Here is a 15,367-nt window from a genome sequence, read left to right as displayed (position 1 = left end):
GTACCCACATTCTGGGTGGAATGAAGTGGGAGGACAGGGATGGAAGTACAAATACTCTGTCTTAGCCCCACTTGTAGACATATGTGTATCTCATATTGAAAATAGTGGAATGATACACATACACAAGTTAATATTTCTAGAGATAACAAGAATCAGACATAAAGAATGAAATATGCAATGGAGTACAATTTACCTAGTATATCTTGCATAAATTTTTCTGGGCAATTAAGTAATATGTCTAGCCATACTATTTATCCCATACATAAAACAAATCAGCAACTTTAAAGTAAATGCTTTAATACTCACCATCATCACAACAATGAAAACTAAACTTAAAACTAATATAGTTTGTTTTAATATTGCAGGAGACACCAGGCAGTGTGGGCTGCTAGATGTTAAATGTCTTGCTGAACACAGGCGTGAGTACTGTAACATTTGATTACAACTTGTCTGCTGAATGATACAGAGTTTTCTTCTTTGGCACAAGACACTTTAAGCCCACATATTACACAGTCATTATTCCTGATTCTTTTCAATATTTTCTTTCTTGGTTTTAGGGAAAATTAGGATGCTAAGTACTGGAGAAATATAAGAAACCGTTAAATTTTTAACAACACTGTTTGCTTTCTAAATCACTTTCCACTGACTTTCCTACACGTTACTTCTCAGTACCACAAGTAAATCATTGGAAATGGTTCTATAGAGTGATTTTTTTCTTTTCTGCATCTACATTTATGTCAATACTCTGAAAACCATTGTGAAGTGCATGGCAGAGGGTACATCGCATTTCACCAGCTATTAGTATTTCTTCATGTTTCTGTTCTATGCATAACTAGTCAGTACACTTAATTGATAACATTTGGTCATCATGATAGGATGAAATGTTTACTAAATCACTGAGGATATTTAGAAAGAAATGTTCAATGGCTGATGTACTAAATGGCTAATGTAACTGAAATTCTTGTTTAAAAGTTTATTGTGGGAAATAATCAAAAACTGTACGTCAGCAACTTGATATGTCTCCAGTTCATACTATCATACAAAAAATTCTGTGTTTATAGTTCCACAAATAATGAGTTTTCCATTAACTCGCCACAGTTTATTACTATTCTATCAAACTGTTTGATGAAACTTAAGATTTAATTTACTTATTTTTATGCCATTTCCATATGTATTGTTCTTCCATTAATTTACTTTCACTATTTACTATATCTGCAACAAAATTTGCAGTTCTGTACATAACTATAATTGTTCAGAGTGACTGTGTTCTCCATTTAGTTCAGCAATTGCTTAAATTACAGTACAGGGATTCCACATCACACCACTAGCAGTCTTTCTGGCCATGAGAAAAATTTTGATATCAGTATTCTTTACCATCATAGAAGCAATAAATTTAGCCTGACCCCTATTATATTCCAGGGCACACATTATCTGAATTCTGTTTGGTAAATTAAGTCTAATTAACAGTTTCAGCATTAATTATCCATACTTAAGGAATCAGGTACTTAGGCCATGAAATGGATCAGTTAATTCTATAACTATCATGTGATATGAAGAATAGAAGTTTTCTTTTTTCATAAATGTCTTCTGTGTATGAGATCTAAGAGATGCCTATAATTTTAAAACACAACTTTCAAAGCTTCTATCCAATGTTATTGGTTAGCTATTGTTAAATTATGTTTGTTCTTAACTTTACAGGTATTTTCACCAATCTCAAGCCACCCATATTTATTCCTGGCCTTGTTGATGGTCAAGATGGCATGAGTTGTGATTGTCATCCATCCTGCACAGACATCAACTACAGAACAGAATTATCTCAAGGCCAGTTCTTCAAGAGTGAATATGACAGGACACATTTCTTGTAATTTCTGCAAAATGTCTTGAATTAGTAGCTGATATGTGCATGAAAGAGACCTCGCTCTTTCTGTACTGTAGATATGGAGACAAGTTTTTGTTTGACTGTAATGAGCCAATTTAATTTTGTGAAATGCTTAATTAACAGCTAGCTCAGTAGGTAAATGTCAACTTGAAAATGGAAATATTTGGGGAACATCCCTGACCCTGAGGTTCCCTTTGGCAATTGTATGGCAGTACCTTATGTAAGCAAAAGACATTGAGTAGTGCTGACTTCAACACTGCATACTGAACTGTACTGTAATTCATAACTGCTTCCACCCACAACTGGCTGGGGCTGGTTGACTGATGCTTTACTTACATTTAATGTTTCTTTCCTCCTTGTCCTCCTCTTCCTCATCTTGTAGCTTATCCATTTTTACCTGGACTGTTAGCCTTAGTAGCAGCATCTCCATTAAAACTGGATCAAAAGTTGTTGCTGGGAATAATGTATAGTCAATGATGCAGGCCACACCAAAAACTGAAATTCAAACACATTAATTGTCCTTGGTTGGTAAATGAACTGATGTTTGTGGCCTGTCCTTGGTTAGTAAATGAACTAATGTTTGTGGCCAGTTCAAATCTTATCTACTTTAATTATGCACAGATAAATGAGTAATCACATACTACACTCAGCTGACATCCTACAATATTGTTCGGGTGCAGTAATCTAACCACAGTGTAGTCAGTCACAATTGTTTCTGTGTGGCAAATAAATAATTAACACAGTCACTATAATAGTCAGTCATTACACTGACTTTCCAAGCATATAATCATATGAGAACAAATACAATTTGCATCAGCATCAGTTTTGCAGACAACACTGTTCATTACATAACTCCACTGTTACTGTTGGTGATAATTATTACTGAAGTTTAACAGAGTCAATGAAAATAATTACATACTCACAGTTCAAGTAATCATTTGAAACAGTGACTATATTATTGAATAAACTTCTGGATGCAAAATTTAAACAAAATGTCGTACATTTTCTTACTTTTAATCTGTACTAAATCAATTGCAGTACATTTCCTGTACTGGCGGACATAGATGTAGCTCCATTCAAAACTCGCCCCAAACTGAACTTCAGCTGTAGTAACATGGCTTGTACCATGCTCCTTTTATCAGTTTGAAATAATTAAAATTGAATTTTCAGAGGTTACAATTAAAGATTTACATTCCTGAGTAAATGAATAGAGGATGGAGGTTTGTTTAAACATGAATTTTCAGATACAGTAATAATTTCTATTGAATTATACCAGTTGGTTTGTGCAGATATTTGATTCTACTTCAGTAACTAAGTCATACCTAAGGATGTGAATCACTTTGAAATTAACTGAGTGCAGGTATTGCCAGTATATATTTGGTGCTGATTGTATGAATACTTAATTATAAGGGCGGCTCAAAAAGTTTCTGTTAGAGGACATTCCTGCAGCTTATATGCAACAAGTTATGATTCCAATGTGAATATATATGTGCTGACATGTAGGCATGGGATTATTGTGACCCTGATGTTTTTTCAACATACACATGGTGAGTGTAGAGATATGAACTATGGTGATGTTATTACCAGATGCATACAAACAGGGATCAATATGCTGTTGTTCATTTCTTGGCTGCCAAAGAGCAAACACCAGTAGACATCCATTGGAGAATGAAGAATGTGTATATGACAGCATGTCCTTCAAAAACCAATATTGTGTAATGATGTACCAAGGTCTATGCTGGTTATTGCTCAGCACAAGGCTCTGGTTGATCAGAGATGCCAGCCTCATGCATTACAGACCAATGGTGTTTGTTTTGTGGGGCGCTCAACTGTGCTATCATCAGTACCCATACAAAGTCCCAATCTTTACACAGTCCAATCGAGCAACATTCACGAATGATGGTGAAATGACGAGGACAATACAAACACCCAGTTCCCCAGCAGGGAATCCCCAACTTGGCTGGGAATCAAACCCAGGACTCCATGATCCAGAGGCAGCAATGCTAGCCACCAGATCACGAGCTGCAGACATTACAGACCAATGCAGGTGGGAGACACTAAAGCACCACCTTATAATCCTGATCTCTCTGGGTGTGGTTATCACATCTTCAGTCCCTTAAAAAGGCCTTGGTGAGTCAGTGATATGTGTCTGATGAGAATGTGCAGTAAGCAGTTACAGAGTTCTTCATTCAGTGGGTCATGGTGTTTTACCAAACAGGAATCTTCAACCTGGTGCATCACTGGGATAGTTGCTTAAATACTCATGGTTATTTTGTGTGACTGGCACACCAATTCTGGATTGTACAGCCTTCAAATGGAAACTTTTGATTGCACCTTAAATTTCGACAACTTTTTTGTCTACTTTTTTTTGCAACGGAATCTTTTCATTAAATTTCAGTCATCAGCTTTCTCCTCCAAATGTAAAAATATTTTGTTAACACCTACCTACATAGGGAGAAATGAACACCACAATAAAATAAGGGAAATCAGAGTTTGTACAGAAAGATATAGGTGTTCATTTTTTCCATGCACTATACGAGATAGGAATAAGAGAGAATTGTGAAGGTGGTTCAATGAACCCTCTGCCAGGCACTTAAAAGTGACTTGCAGAGTATCGATGTAAATGTAGATGCACTTTATCAAAAAGTCAGTAATTGTGTATATGTTTACATACAAACAATGATAACAAAACTCAAAATTACTGATATTTTATGATTAACATGGTCTTCAGCCAAACTGATTAACTTACTATACTCCTAACAATGAAAAAAAATCTAATAGATAATAAAGTATAGTTGAATTAGTCCCAAGTCAATATTTGAGATTGTTTTGTAGTGGAGAAATGTAATATAAATGATAATATTGAAGGTACCAGAAAAAAGATAATTTTGCGGGAAGAAAAACATAAGAGGTGGAAAGAATCCACGTACTTTGTTACAAAGTCATTCTCTCTTAACTCTTTGTAGAATAAATATTCTATTGTTTGAAGGTATATTAACTCAGAAGATTTGCCATAGTATCTTCATGTACATGTAGATATGAACTCTGAAAGCTACTGTGAAGTGCACAGCAGAGCATACTCTCCATTATCACATGTTAGGGTCTTGTCCTGTTCCAATGGCATAACAAGTGTTGGGAGAATGACTGCTTAGTGGTGTCTATGTGAACTGTGATTAATCAAATCTTGCCTTCATGGTTGCTATGGAAGCAATACATTTGAGGCTGAAGAGTATTTCTAGGTACTTGAAAATGGAAGTGTGGAAAATAAGATAGATTTTATTGTTATAGTTCAGCAACATGTTATACATCTCAAATGACAAAAGCATCCCAAGCTGAGATTTTTGATCTGTTTGTGTATCACTGACCTAATTCATGCTTGTTGTGAATGAGATATTCATTTAATATATGTCAATTAACTCCTGTTTCTGATGTGTGTGAATCATAGTCACTTGTTTACATAACAAAATAGTAGTTATTGTAAGTTCGAGAGTTTCGTTTGCTGTGAACTATTTACATATATGAATTTTCATTTCTTGGTTTTTCTGGGGTGTTTCTTGAGCCCTGTTATACTGCATTCAGGTGAACAGCAAACATTTCAGTTTATTGGAAGGACATTTATGAAAATCCACCGAAGTGATTTGCAAGGCATCATATTTTATGTTTCACCATTCTGCTTACAGAGCACTGGAGAAATGCTGTGTAATAATGTGATGATCTGCTCCTTCCTAGTCAGATGTACTTCGGCCATGAAAATGGGCTGTCGTTACCATCATAACATATTAATTTCTGTAGCAAAATTTTATGTTTACACAGTCAAATGCTGTGGAAAAGTCACAGGAAATACAGTTTTGATAATTTTGTTCTGAAGACATACATACATTTTTTCATAGAACATTCGTTACAGTAGTCAGACCAAGCAACAACTAATGATTTATTATAAAAATGGATCATTATTATCTCTCAGACTTTTCCATTAAAAACATGAATTAACTTATGGTTATGAAAAAGCTCTGTAGTTATGTGTTATTTATTCATAATTCCATAGATAGGTGATGATGATGCACAGTTCAGTCAATCAGCAAACAAGCATTAAATCATTAACAGTGTCAATATTAAAAGGAAAATGAAATGTAATGTAATATCTGTGTGACACGAGTTTTTCATATCTTTGTTATATGTGTAAAATTGAATCTTTGCCAGTAGAACGGAGGATATTCATCATTGTCTCAAAACTAAAATAACATGAATTTGCCCATTGTTTGTGTGTTCAATGAAAATGGCAGCCAGTGTTGATAATTACAACAAAATACAAGTGAAAAAACTCAAAGCACCTGTAGACTGGGCAAAGTTAAAGTGGCACATGTCATTGCTGTTGCAAGTATATGCACCTGAAGACATGTCAGTGGTATGTACAAATGTCCTGAATTGCCACACAATGTGACTATGAAGAAAAATGTGGCACACCAGCATTGGTTGAAAGACAATGCGAAAGCAGCAAGTTTACTAGCAAGTGGGCTAGGAAAATCCATTGCCGAGCTCATGTTACTATGCACCCATGCAAGTGAAATTTGTTATGTTTAACATGATGCCAAAGAGGACACTAGCACACATGTCATGAAACGGCAGAAGCTTTTTGTGGATTTGAATGATGAACTGCATAAGCAGAATGAAAATGTTTTGTTTGAGAGAATTTTAAATGGCTGAATTCTCTCCACATTAGGCAAAGAATATAACAATTTCAAGGACCTGTGTGGCGTGACTCCATCTGAAAATCAAAGTGTGAACCTTGAACAATTGAATTGTGTGATCAAAGTATGGTTGAATCAGCTGTGTTTGCTACACCCAGTTGCACTAAAAAGAAAATTCAGCGAAACAAAAGTGGTGGTATTGCAAGTGAAAAATCAAAAACAATACCAAATGTGTGAAACCTTTGCACAAAAGTGGGCAGGTAGGTCACTGGGCAGCAAAGTGTCCAACAAAAAAGACAGATAACATGGAAAAAATTTTGCATTTTTGTCAAATGTTTTTAGTGCTTCCTTCGAAAACTATGCTGGAATCGACAGTTGGTACTGTGACAGTGGTGGCACAATTCACATTGCTCAAAGTAAACAATATTTTGTTTCATATACAAAATTCGCCATCCCTGAAAACATTTCTTTTAGGAAAAGAGGTGTGAGCATGTTGGCTCATGGAAGGGAACTGCGAAAATTCAAATGCAGTTGAATAATGTCAGAAAAATCAGCGAATTGGAAGATGTACTTTGTTTCAGAAGCCATTGCTCACTTGTTCTCTTCCAAGCAGCTGTACAAAGAGGTTTTTGTACCAGACTTGATGACAAAAGCGTCGAAATTGAAGACAAAGTGACTGGGCAAACAATGATGACTGGTCATGTCAGCCATGGTCCCTATGTTCTTCACATATGTGTTATTAAACCAGTACATTTGGTTCAAGTGAACTCGGTGACATCGTCAGATATGATGCAAGTTTACCATGAGAAATTTAGACATCAAGACAAATGACATGTGAAATGCATCTTGAAGCAGGTGAACATCAATGTGGATGGATGCAAAGAAGAATTCTGTGATGGATGTGCACTCGGAAAAATACATAGACTGCTACTCAGGAACAGAATGAATTGACCAATGGTTACAGGTGAACAAATCCATGCTGACGTAAATGGACCTATATCTATAGAGTCTCTCAAAAAAGCTCACTTTTACATATATTTAAAAGATGATTTTACCAAGTTCTATAAAATTTTCTTTCTTAAGCAGAAGAGTGAAGTTAGCACAGTCCTGGAACAGTTTCTGAATGAAGCCAAAACAAATGGTCATGTTGTCAAACAGTTCAGGTGTGATGGAGGAAGAAAATTCGATAACAATGAAGTCTCAAAATTTGCTGGCAAGCAGAGGCATAGAGCATTGCATCTCTTCACCTTACACACCACAGCAAAATGGTGTTGCAGAAAGAGAAACTACACTGTTGTGGAGTGTGTACATTATATGTTGAACCCCAGTAAACTACCAAAGGAAAATACTGCTGCATATCTTTTAAATCACACTGGGAAGTCCTCTACTGAAAACAAACCTCCTTACGAACTGTGTTGTGGACAACCAGTAGGCAACCTGCACCTTCTGAGAACTTTTGGAACAGAGTGTTATGTGCATGTGACTAAGAATTTTCATTCAAAATTTGATGACAAAGCTGCACTTGGACTTCTGGTGGGATACATAAATGAAGAGATGGCTTTTGGGTCTGGATTCCATCTCATAGAAAAGTTGTACTAAGTCATGATGTAAAACTCAAGCCTTAAGTTGTATGCAATCTGTACACCAGTGGTGCTGAATTTGAAGTTGTTGGTGAAGACACTGTTCAACAGAGTCAGCCTAACCAGACTTCTGATGAGGAAATGGAGTCAGAAGCTGTCAGCCATGACAAGAGAACAGAAAGAGTAAGTGAAGTGTAAAAGGACTTGGAGACAACATCAAGTTTCAGAGGAAGTAATAAAGAGGAAGAAGATTTAGATATGGTATCAAGTTCTGGAGGAAGCAAAGTTTTGAGTGAGAAATGAAAAAGCAAATGCGAGAGGAAGAAACCAGAATAGATGACCACTGGAGATTGTGTGTACATGGCTGAAACTCCTATCATTGGGGACAAGGATCCAAGCTCATATGCAGAAGTTTTGCAGTCTATCAATAAAAATCAATGGCTGGACGCCATTCATGAGGAATTAAAGTCCCTGAAAGTGAATAATACTTGGATATTAGTTGAGCATTCAAGTGGTGTACGGATTTTGCAAAATCAATGGGTCTTATGGAAGAAAACTTAAGAAAATGGGTAAGTTTGCTTCAAGGATTGACTTGTGATCAAAGAACACGTACAAAACAAAGAATTGACTATGAAGAAATGATACAATTTGACCTCTGTTGGCAGTGGCTGCTGCAGAGAAATGGAACCTCAAACAGTTTGATGTCAAAACAGCTTTTCTAAACGGTGTACTCGAAGAAGATATATACATGGAACAACCTGAAGGTTTTGAAGATGGTATAGGGCATGTTTGCTTGCTGAAGCAAATTCTGTATGGTCTCAAACAGGCACCACATTGTTAGAAAAAATATTTCCTAGACTTCATGATGAAGGCTGGGTTTAAAAACACTGATGCTGACCCATGTCTCTTCTACTATCAGAGCAACAAGAACTGTCTATATGTTGCAATCTATGTTGATGATGGTTTAGTTGTGGGCAGCAACAGAACAGATATTGAAGAGTTCATGAAAATGTTAATGCTGATGTTTCATACAACTAGAGGGTCTCTCAACAACTTTTTGGATATGGAGACACAGCAAAATGGAAAACAGGTCAATAGCAGTGAACCAGGAAGACTACACAAAGGAAATTCTGAGAAGATTTGGAAATGATTAGTCTAATGGAGTTACTACTCCAATTGGATGTGAAGAAAATAATGTCAAAAAGAAGATCACAGCCAAAGTTCCATATTGAGAGACAGTGGGCAGTCTGATGTATTTGACTACAGTCTCAGGTCCAGACATTGCCTTTGCAGTAAACAAAATGGCTTGTATGATAGAAGGTCCTACAGTTCAAGATTGGATTTAAGTAAAACAAATTTTTAAATACTTGAAGAATACTGCGGACTATGGAATGACGTACAACAACAAAGACAGGTTGAAAGTCTACAGTGATGCTGATTATTCTGGTGACAAGGACACTAGACATTAACAACAAGTGTCGTCACAACTATGTAATGGGGATGTATCATGGACCAGTCAGTTACAAAACACAGTGTGCAATATCTACTATGGAAGCAGAAATAATATCAGCCAGTGAAGCAGCAAATGAGCTACTCTGGTTAATAAGGCTATTGTATGAATTGATTGGAACTTCCAAACAAGTGAAACCTCCTACACTGGATGTTGACAATGCAAGTACAGTAAAACTGTCCAAAAATCCAATGTATCATCAAAAATCAAAGTACATAGAAGTCTGTTACTTCTATGTTGAGGAAAGATTCTTGAATGGGGATCCTGAATTAGAACATATTGATGGGACCAACCAGTTAGCTGACCTACTAACCAAGCCACTGGAAAGGGTTCAACTAGAGATGCTGCATGAAAGAACTGAAGTGCAGAAGATTACATCCATGTGAAATTCAGTACTTACTTTTTATTTTTCTTTGGAGGAAGTGTCAATATTAAAAGAAAATTGAAATTTAGTGTAATGTCTGTGTGACATGAGTTTTTCATATCTTGGTTATATGTGTACAATTGATTCTTTGGACAGTGGAATGGAGGGGTTGTAATCTCTTTCATAGTTGTTAATTTGAAGCAAATACTTGTTTATGGTATTTACTGTATCTTCTGACTTTCATCTAATTTATCTACATATGATTAGTTATGTTTCATTAATTTGATGAGGAACTGTTTCTTAAATCAGTAGCCAAGATTTCAATGTCACCTACAGCTAAAACTTTAAAAAACATCTGCTCCTTTGTCAACTGTAATAAATAGCTGGTGTTTGATCACTTATTGTTGGCTTGATATTTGTTCGATTGCACTGGTATTTTTCAAAGAAAATGGTTATCTGCACTGGTATCTGTAACAATGGGGGTGTATCTGCAGTACAAAACTTTTCATGAAGCTCTAAGTGAACACTGCTTCATCAACCTCACAATTCACAATAATAAAGTAAAATTGGAAGTCCATAATATCACATATATTCCCAAATATTTTTGTTATATTTTGTATAAATAATTTTAAATGAGCAATTTATACTAAATTATGGTGATATTCTCTGAATAAATAACAGTGAAACACTCACAGATTAGACAGAAATGCCAATCAATGCAAAAAAATGAATGCCATTTCACCTAGGGTGTTGTACCAAAAACTGTTTGGATAATGATGCTGATAGATTTTTGTGAAACAGACACTGCAGTTATGATTATTCTATTATCATAAAGGTGCAGGTTGCATTGAAGTATCAACCTTGTTCAGTAATTGCACAGAAATAGGTGGAATAGCTTAGAGGTTTAGTTTTCAGCAGAAATATTAGGACTATACAAGATAAAGTAGTGTTCACTGAAATCTGCATGAAAATTTTTTGTGTACTGCAAACATACCCCTATTGTTATGGGTAACTATTTTCTTTGAAAAATATCAGTGTAATCGAATAAATTTAACAGATGTCTTCTAAAAGAAAATAAATGCTACAAGAGCAGCAGTAGATCATTTAATGGCTTGTAACCAAAAATTAGCATAAAAATGAAATACTAAAAATAGAAATTATTTTTCTGTTTTCAGTCATGAAATCAACATAACAAATCATTCAATTCTGCATGTATACTTCAAGGATATATCATCCATTCGTTACAGAAGAGAAGTGGCCTACAGCTGGAATGATCTGCTAGGTACAACACTCACTTCCATAGTAAAATCTCTCTTAGATCCACAAACCATTAGACATGGAACTGATGTGTGCATCTGAAGGTGCCCTGATAACACTGTGACACATGGCATGATGATGTGAATACGAAGTAGATCAGAAAACTGTGCATCGGTTAAGGGTGCCTCTTGTTGTGTGAGATGTTCCTTTTCCAATGACATACAGAGTGTCAATATGTGGTGTGATGTATCTGAATAGCAAAATAGCACAGCTTCCTTCTATTGCTAAACAAGTGTCCAATGAAGGTCATCAGTGTTTCGTGGTGCCATGCTGTGGCCCACAGTCCTATATTATCCTGTATATTTTAGTCAATTGCATGAGATGGTTATCCTAGATGCTTCATGTCCTTATGTTACAGGTACTTATTCCTATATTATCCTGTATATTTTAGTCAATTGCATGAGATGGTTATCCTAGATGCTTCGTGTCCTCATGTTACAGGTACTTATTCATTAGCTCAGCCCTGTGGAATTGGTCCTTATCATCCACTGTATATAATGAGATTTATTTGTGATATGAAAAATACTTCCACTCAGTTGTGTGTCGGCTCTTTACACCCTAGCCATCAGAGTTTTCCTATGAAACATGTACATGTTCCTAAAATGATATTGTCCCAAATTAGAACACTGCCATGATGATAATGCCACAGGAAGTTTCCTTCTCATGAAATCTTATCCACAACAGTAAGTTGATGCTACCAGTAATATTCAACTCATTGCTCCCTAACACGCAGTGTGCCCTGTCTGTCACCCATCAATGATCCAACAGTAAATAGTATCATGGAAATATGTTTTCTGTACCAATCATGCTTCACTACAACTTGAGTGCAATCTGTAGGATACTTACAAGATGTAGTCAACACTATATCCTACATATGTACTCACATTGGCCATTGCAGGATTGCTATTTCACTTCTTACTACTGTGATTTGTATGTCACATATTTCCACATTGTCATCAAATGTCAGCACATATAATATTTTTCACAAAAAAATGCTCCCTTAAATGAGCATGAGTTTGTTTAACCTTTTCTTTGTACGGATTTGTCCCATTTAACATACATCTTTATAATTCTGCTACTTTTTCATTTAACGTTCCTTTGTGTGTGTGTGTGTGTGTGTGTGTGTGTGTGTGGAAATAACAAACATAAAACTTCAAGTGATTCTTGAGTTTCTCCCGGCGTATTTGATAATCAAAATATCCACGGGTGTACTGCCGGTCTATAGTGTCCAACGGGCACAATATTTCGGCGATCAAACATGTCGCCATCATCAGGTGAACTGACGGACTGAGCTCCTACGAACAAACGGAGGGAGTCGCCATGGGTAGCCCACTCTCACCGGTGGTGGCGAATTTGTACATGGAGAACTTCGAGGAGGAAGCCCTGTCGTCATCCGAATGGAAACCTACTTGCTTTTTCCGTTACGTGGACGACACGTTCGTCATCTGGCCACATGGTATGGATAAACTCCTTGACTTCCTTACACATCTAAACTCCATACACCCCAACATCAAATTCACTATGGAGACTGAAAAGGAGGGTAAATTACCTTTCCTTGACATCTTGGTCAGGAGAAGGGCTGACAGCACCCTAGGTCATGGGGTGTATCGAAAGACAACACACACTGATCTGTATTTGCACGCAGACAGCTGCCACCACCCTTCACAGAGGAATGGGGTACTTAAAACTCTAGTACATAGGGCGCGCACTATCTCTGACACAGAGAGTCTACCCCAGGAATTGGAACATCTGAGAACTGTGTTTCGAAAAAATGGGTACTCAGAGTGGCAGATCCAACGTGCTCTCCGCCCAACCACTGCAGCACAACCTGTTGATATGGATGAAGTCACGAGGGAGGAGGTAGGCACTGCATTTATTCCATACACAGGCGCACTCTCGGGGAAAATCGCCCGCATTCTGAAGAAACACCGTGTCAGAACTGTGTTTTGTCCTCCGAATAAAACTCGTGCACTGGTGGGGAGCGCCAAAGATGACCTCGGTTTGAGGAAGGCTGGCGTGTACCATATTCCGTGTCAATGTGGCAAGTCGTATATTGGTCAGACGATGCGTACTGTCGAGGATCGATGCCGTGAACACCAGAGGCACACTCGACTAATGTATCCGAGCAAGTCGGCGGTCACTGAACATTGTTTGTCGGAAAATCACGCTATGGAGTATGACGTCGAGATACTGGGACAGCGTTGTTAGAGAGGCCATCGAAATGTGCACCAGTGACGACATCATAAACCGTGACTGTGGCTATAATCTTAGCAAGGCTTGGGAACTAGCGATTGGGTTAATCAAGAGTAAATCGAGCAAACGCATAGTTGTGACGACCACGGCGGACAGAGCCATCACACCGACGTCATCTCAGACGCCGTCGCAATCTGTTCCACCGCGAGACCGTGGCGCGGGGCGCGGACGGCGGAGGGAGCGCACCGCGGGCGGAGGGTATTTAAATCGGCCGCCGTCGCGACCGAACCCAGTTCCCCCTGAGCAGCCATAGCGTACGGATCTCCGTGCCGGCACGTTCACAGGAGCTCAGTCCGTCAGTTCACCTGATGATGGCGACATGTTTGATCGCCGAAATATTGTGCCCGTTGGACACTATAAACCGGCAGTACACCCGTGGATATTTTGATTATAAAACTTCAAGTCTTTGAATCAGTCAGTTACATAAAAATGCTATCTTATGAAAGATGCCAAAGAGTCTTCTCTGACAAAGTTAACTGGGTAATTGGAAAAGGAGTCAACTTCTTCTTTTTCATTTATTATTATTTTTACTTTTTTGTTATTTTTATTTTTACATTCTACAGAAACACATCTGATTTTATTTATTTTCCATGTTCCAGCTGCATTTGGAGGAATTGTGGGTCTATGCCTGGGCTGTAGCCTCCTCAGCCTATTGGAGTTGCTTTACTTTTTCACTCTGAGGCCAGCGTGCAAGCTGCTGAAAGACAAAAGTGCAAACACTATTCAAGAAAAGGTTTATCCCTTTTATATCAGACAGTCTCAGGATAATTCTGTTAAAAAGAAGCCAAAAGTTATTGTTCACAACTGGTTGCCTTAAGATTAATGTAAGCATTGGCTCTTATTCTTATGACAGCATCCTTTATTGTTAACAGAATGGGAAAATGCTTTGAAAGTTTTGCACATGATATTAAATACTTTTTATCTGTAAATGTAATGTTAAACAATTACATGCTATGATTCTGTCCATCAGATGTCAAAGTAGGCATGTGGAACTGAACATTTTCATTATAAATATATCAAAGCTATTACTGCCATACTGACTATATGCACTTTTAAAACAGTATATCATATCCATGCATACTGAAAGTAAAGCTGCAGCTGTACTAGTATAAGAGAATAAATACATGAAAAAGAAATCTCATCGTGAAGAGTCTGATACTTGCCTGTGCACTACAAATGTAATAGTGAGAGACTAAGTATATGGAAAATCACAAGAAGATGAAATGTCTGAACAGTATTTACCTTCAGGAGCCCAAAGTCCAACATTGCCAATAAACACATTTAAAAATAGAGAAAATATTTGCAATGAATGACTTTCCTTGACACTAATCTTTGTATCACTGAAATTCACACCCAAACTTGTCCATATTTTTGTAGTCCCCAATTTATATCACAAAAATCATTTATTAACACTTCACTGAATAAACTGAAATGCAAAAGGTAGGCATCATTCATAAGAGTATCTGCTTTTTGAGTTTTCTAGGACTACAATGAAAACAATCAAAATTAACACTACATGATTTACAGCAGTGCAAAATGCTTGCAGGCAAGGCTGTAATCTGAAGACAGAATGTCGCTGTAGTCAGATCTGAAACAGGCCCAATAACAATATGAACAATCCAAATAATAACTGATGTAGTGCAGAGTCATAATATTTCAGTGGGCTGTGGAGCGGAGTGTTGTGCATGTGAAAAAACTTCAGTGTGAGATGGACCTACTTCAGCAAATACACAGAATGATACAAGTGACAAACAATAGAAAAATTCAAACGCCATT

General features: G+C 37.1%; 1 protein-coding gene across 1 annotated transcript in view; it reads left to right on the top strand.

Moving 5' to 3' along the window:
- The window catches only part of LOC126360153 (sodium channel protein Nach-like), a 195,020-nt gene extending 180,612 nt beyond the window's left edge, over positions 1-14,408 (top strand). Inside the window, exons 8-11 of the mRNA XM_050007691.1 lie at positions 366-419; positions 1,699-1,861; positions 11,197-11,303; positions 14,191-14,408. Coding sequence (XP_049863648.1) covers positions 366-419; positions 1,699-1,861; positions 11,197-11,303; positions 14,191-14,408 — 542 coding nt within the window. The remainder of the gene's footprint in view (positions 1-365; positions 420-1,698; positions 1,862-11,196; positions 11,304-14,190) is intronic.
- The last annotated feature ends 959 nt before the right edge of the window (positions 14,409-15,367 follow it).

Source organism: Schistocerca gregaria, chromosome 1 (assembly GCF_023897955.1).
Source record: "Schistocerca gregaria isolate iqSchGreg1 chromosome 1, iqSchGreg1.2, whole genome shotgun sequence".
Taxonomy (NCBI): Eukaryota; Metazoa; Arthropoda; class Insecta; order Orthoptera; family Acrididae; genus Schistocerca; species Schistocerca gregaria.
Note: the sequence above shows the minus strand (reverse complement) of the source record. Positions and strands in the feature narration are given on the sequence as shown.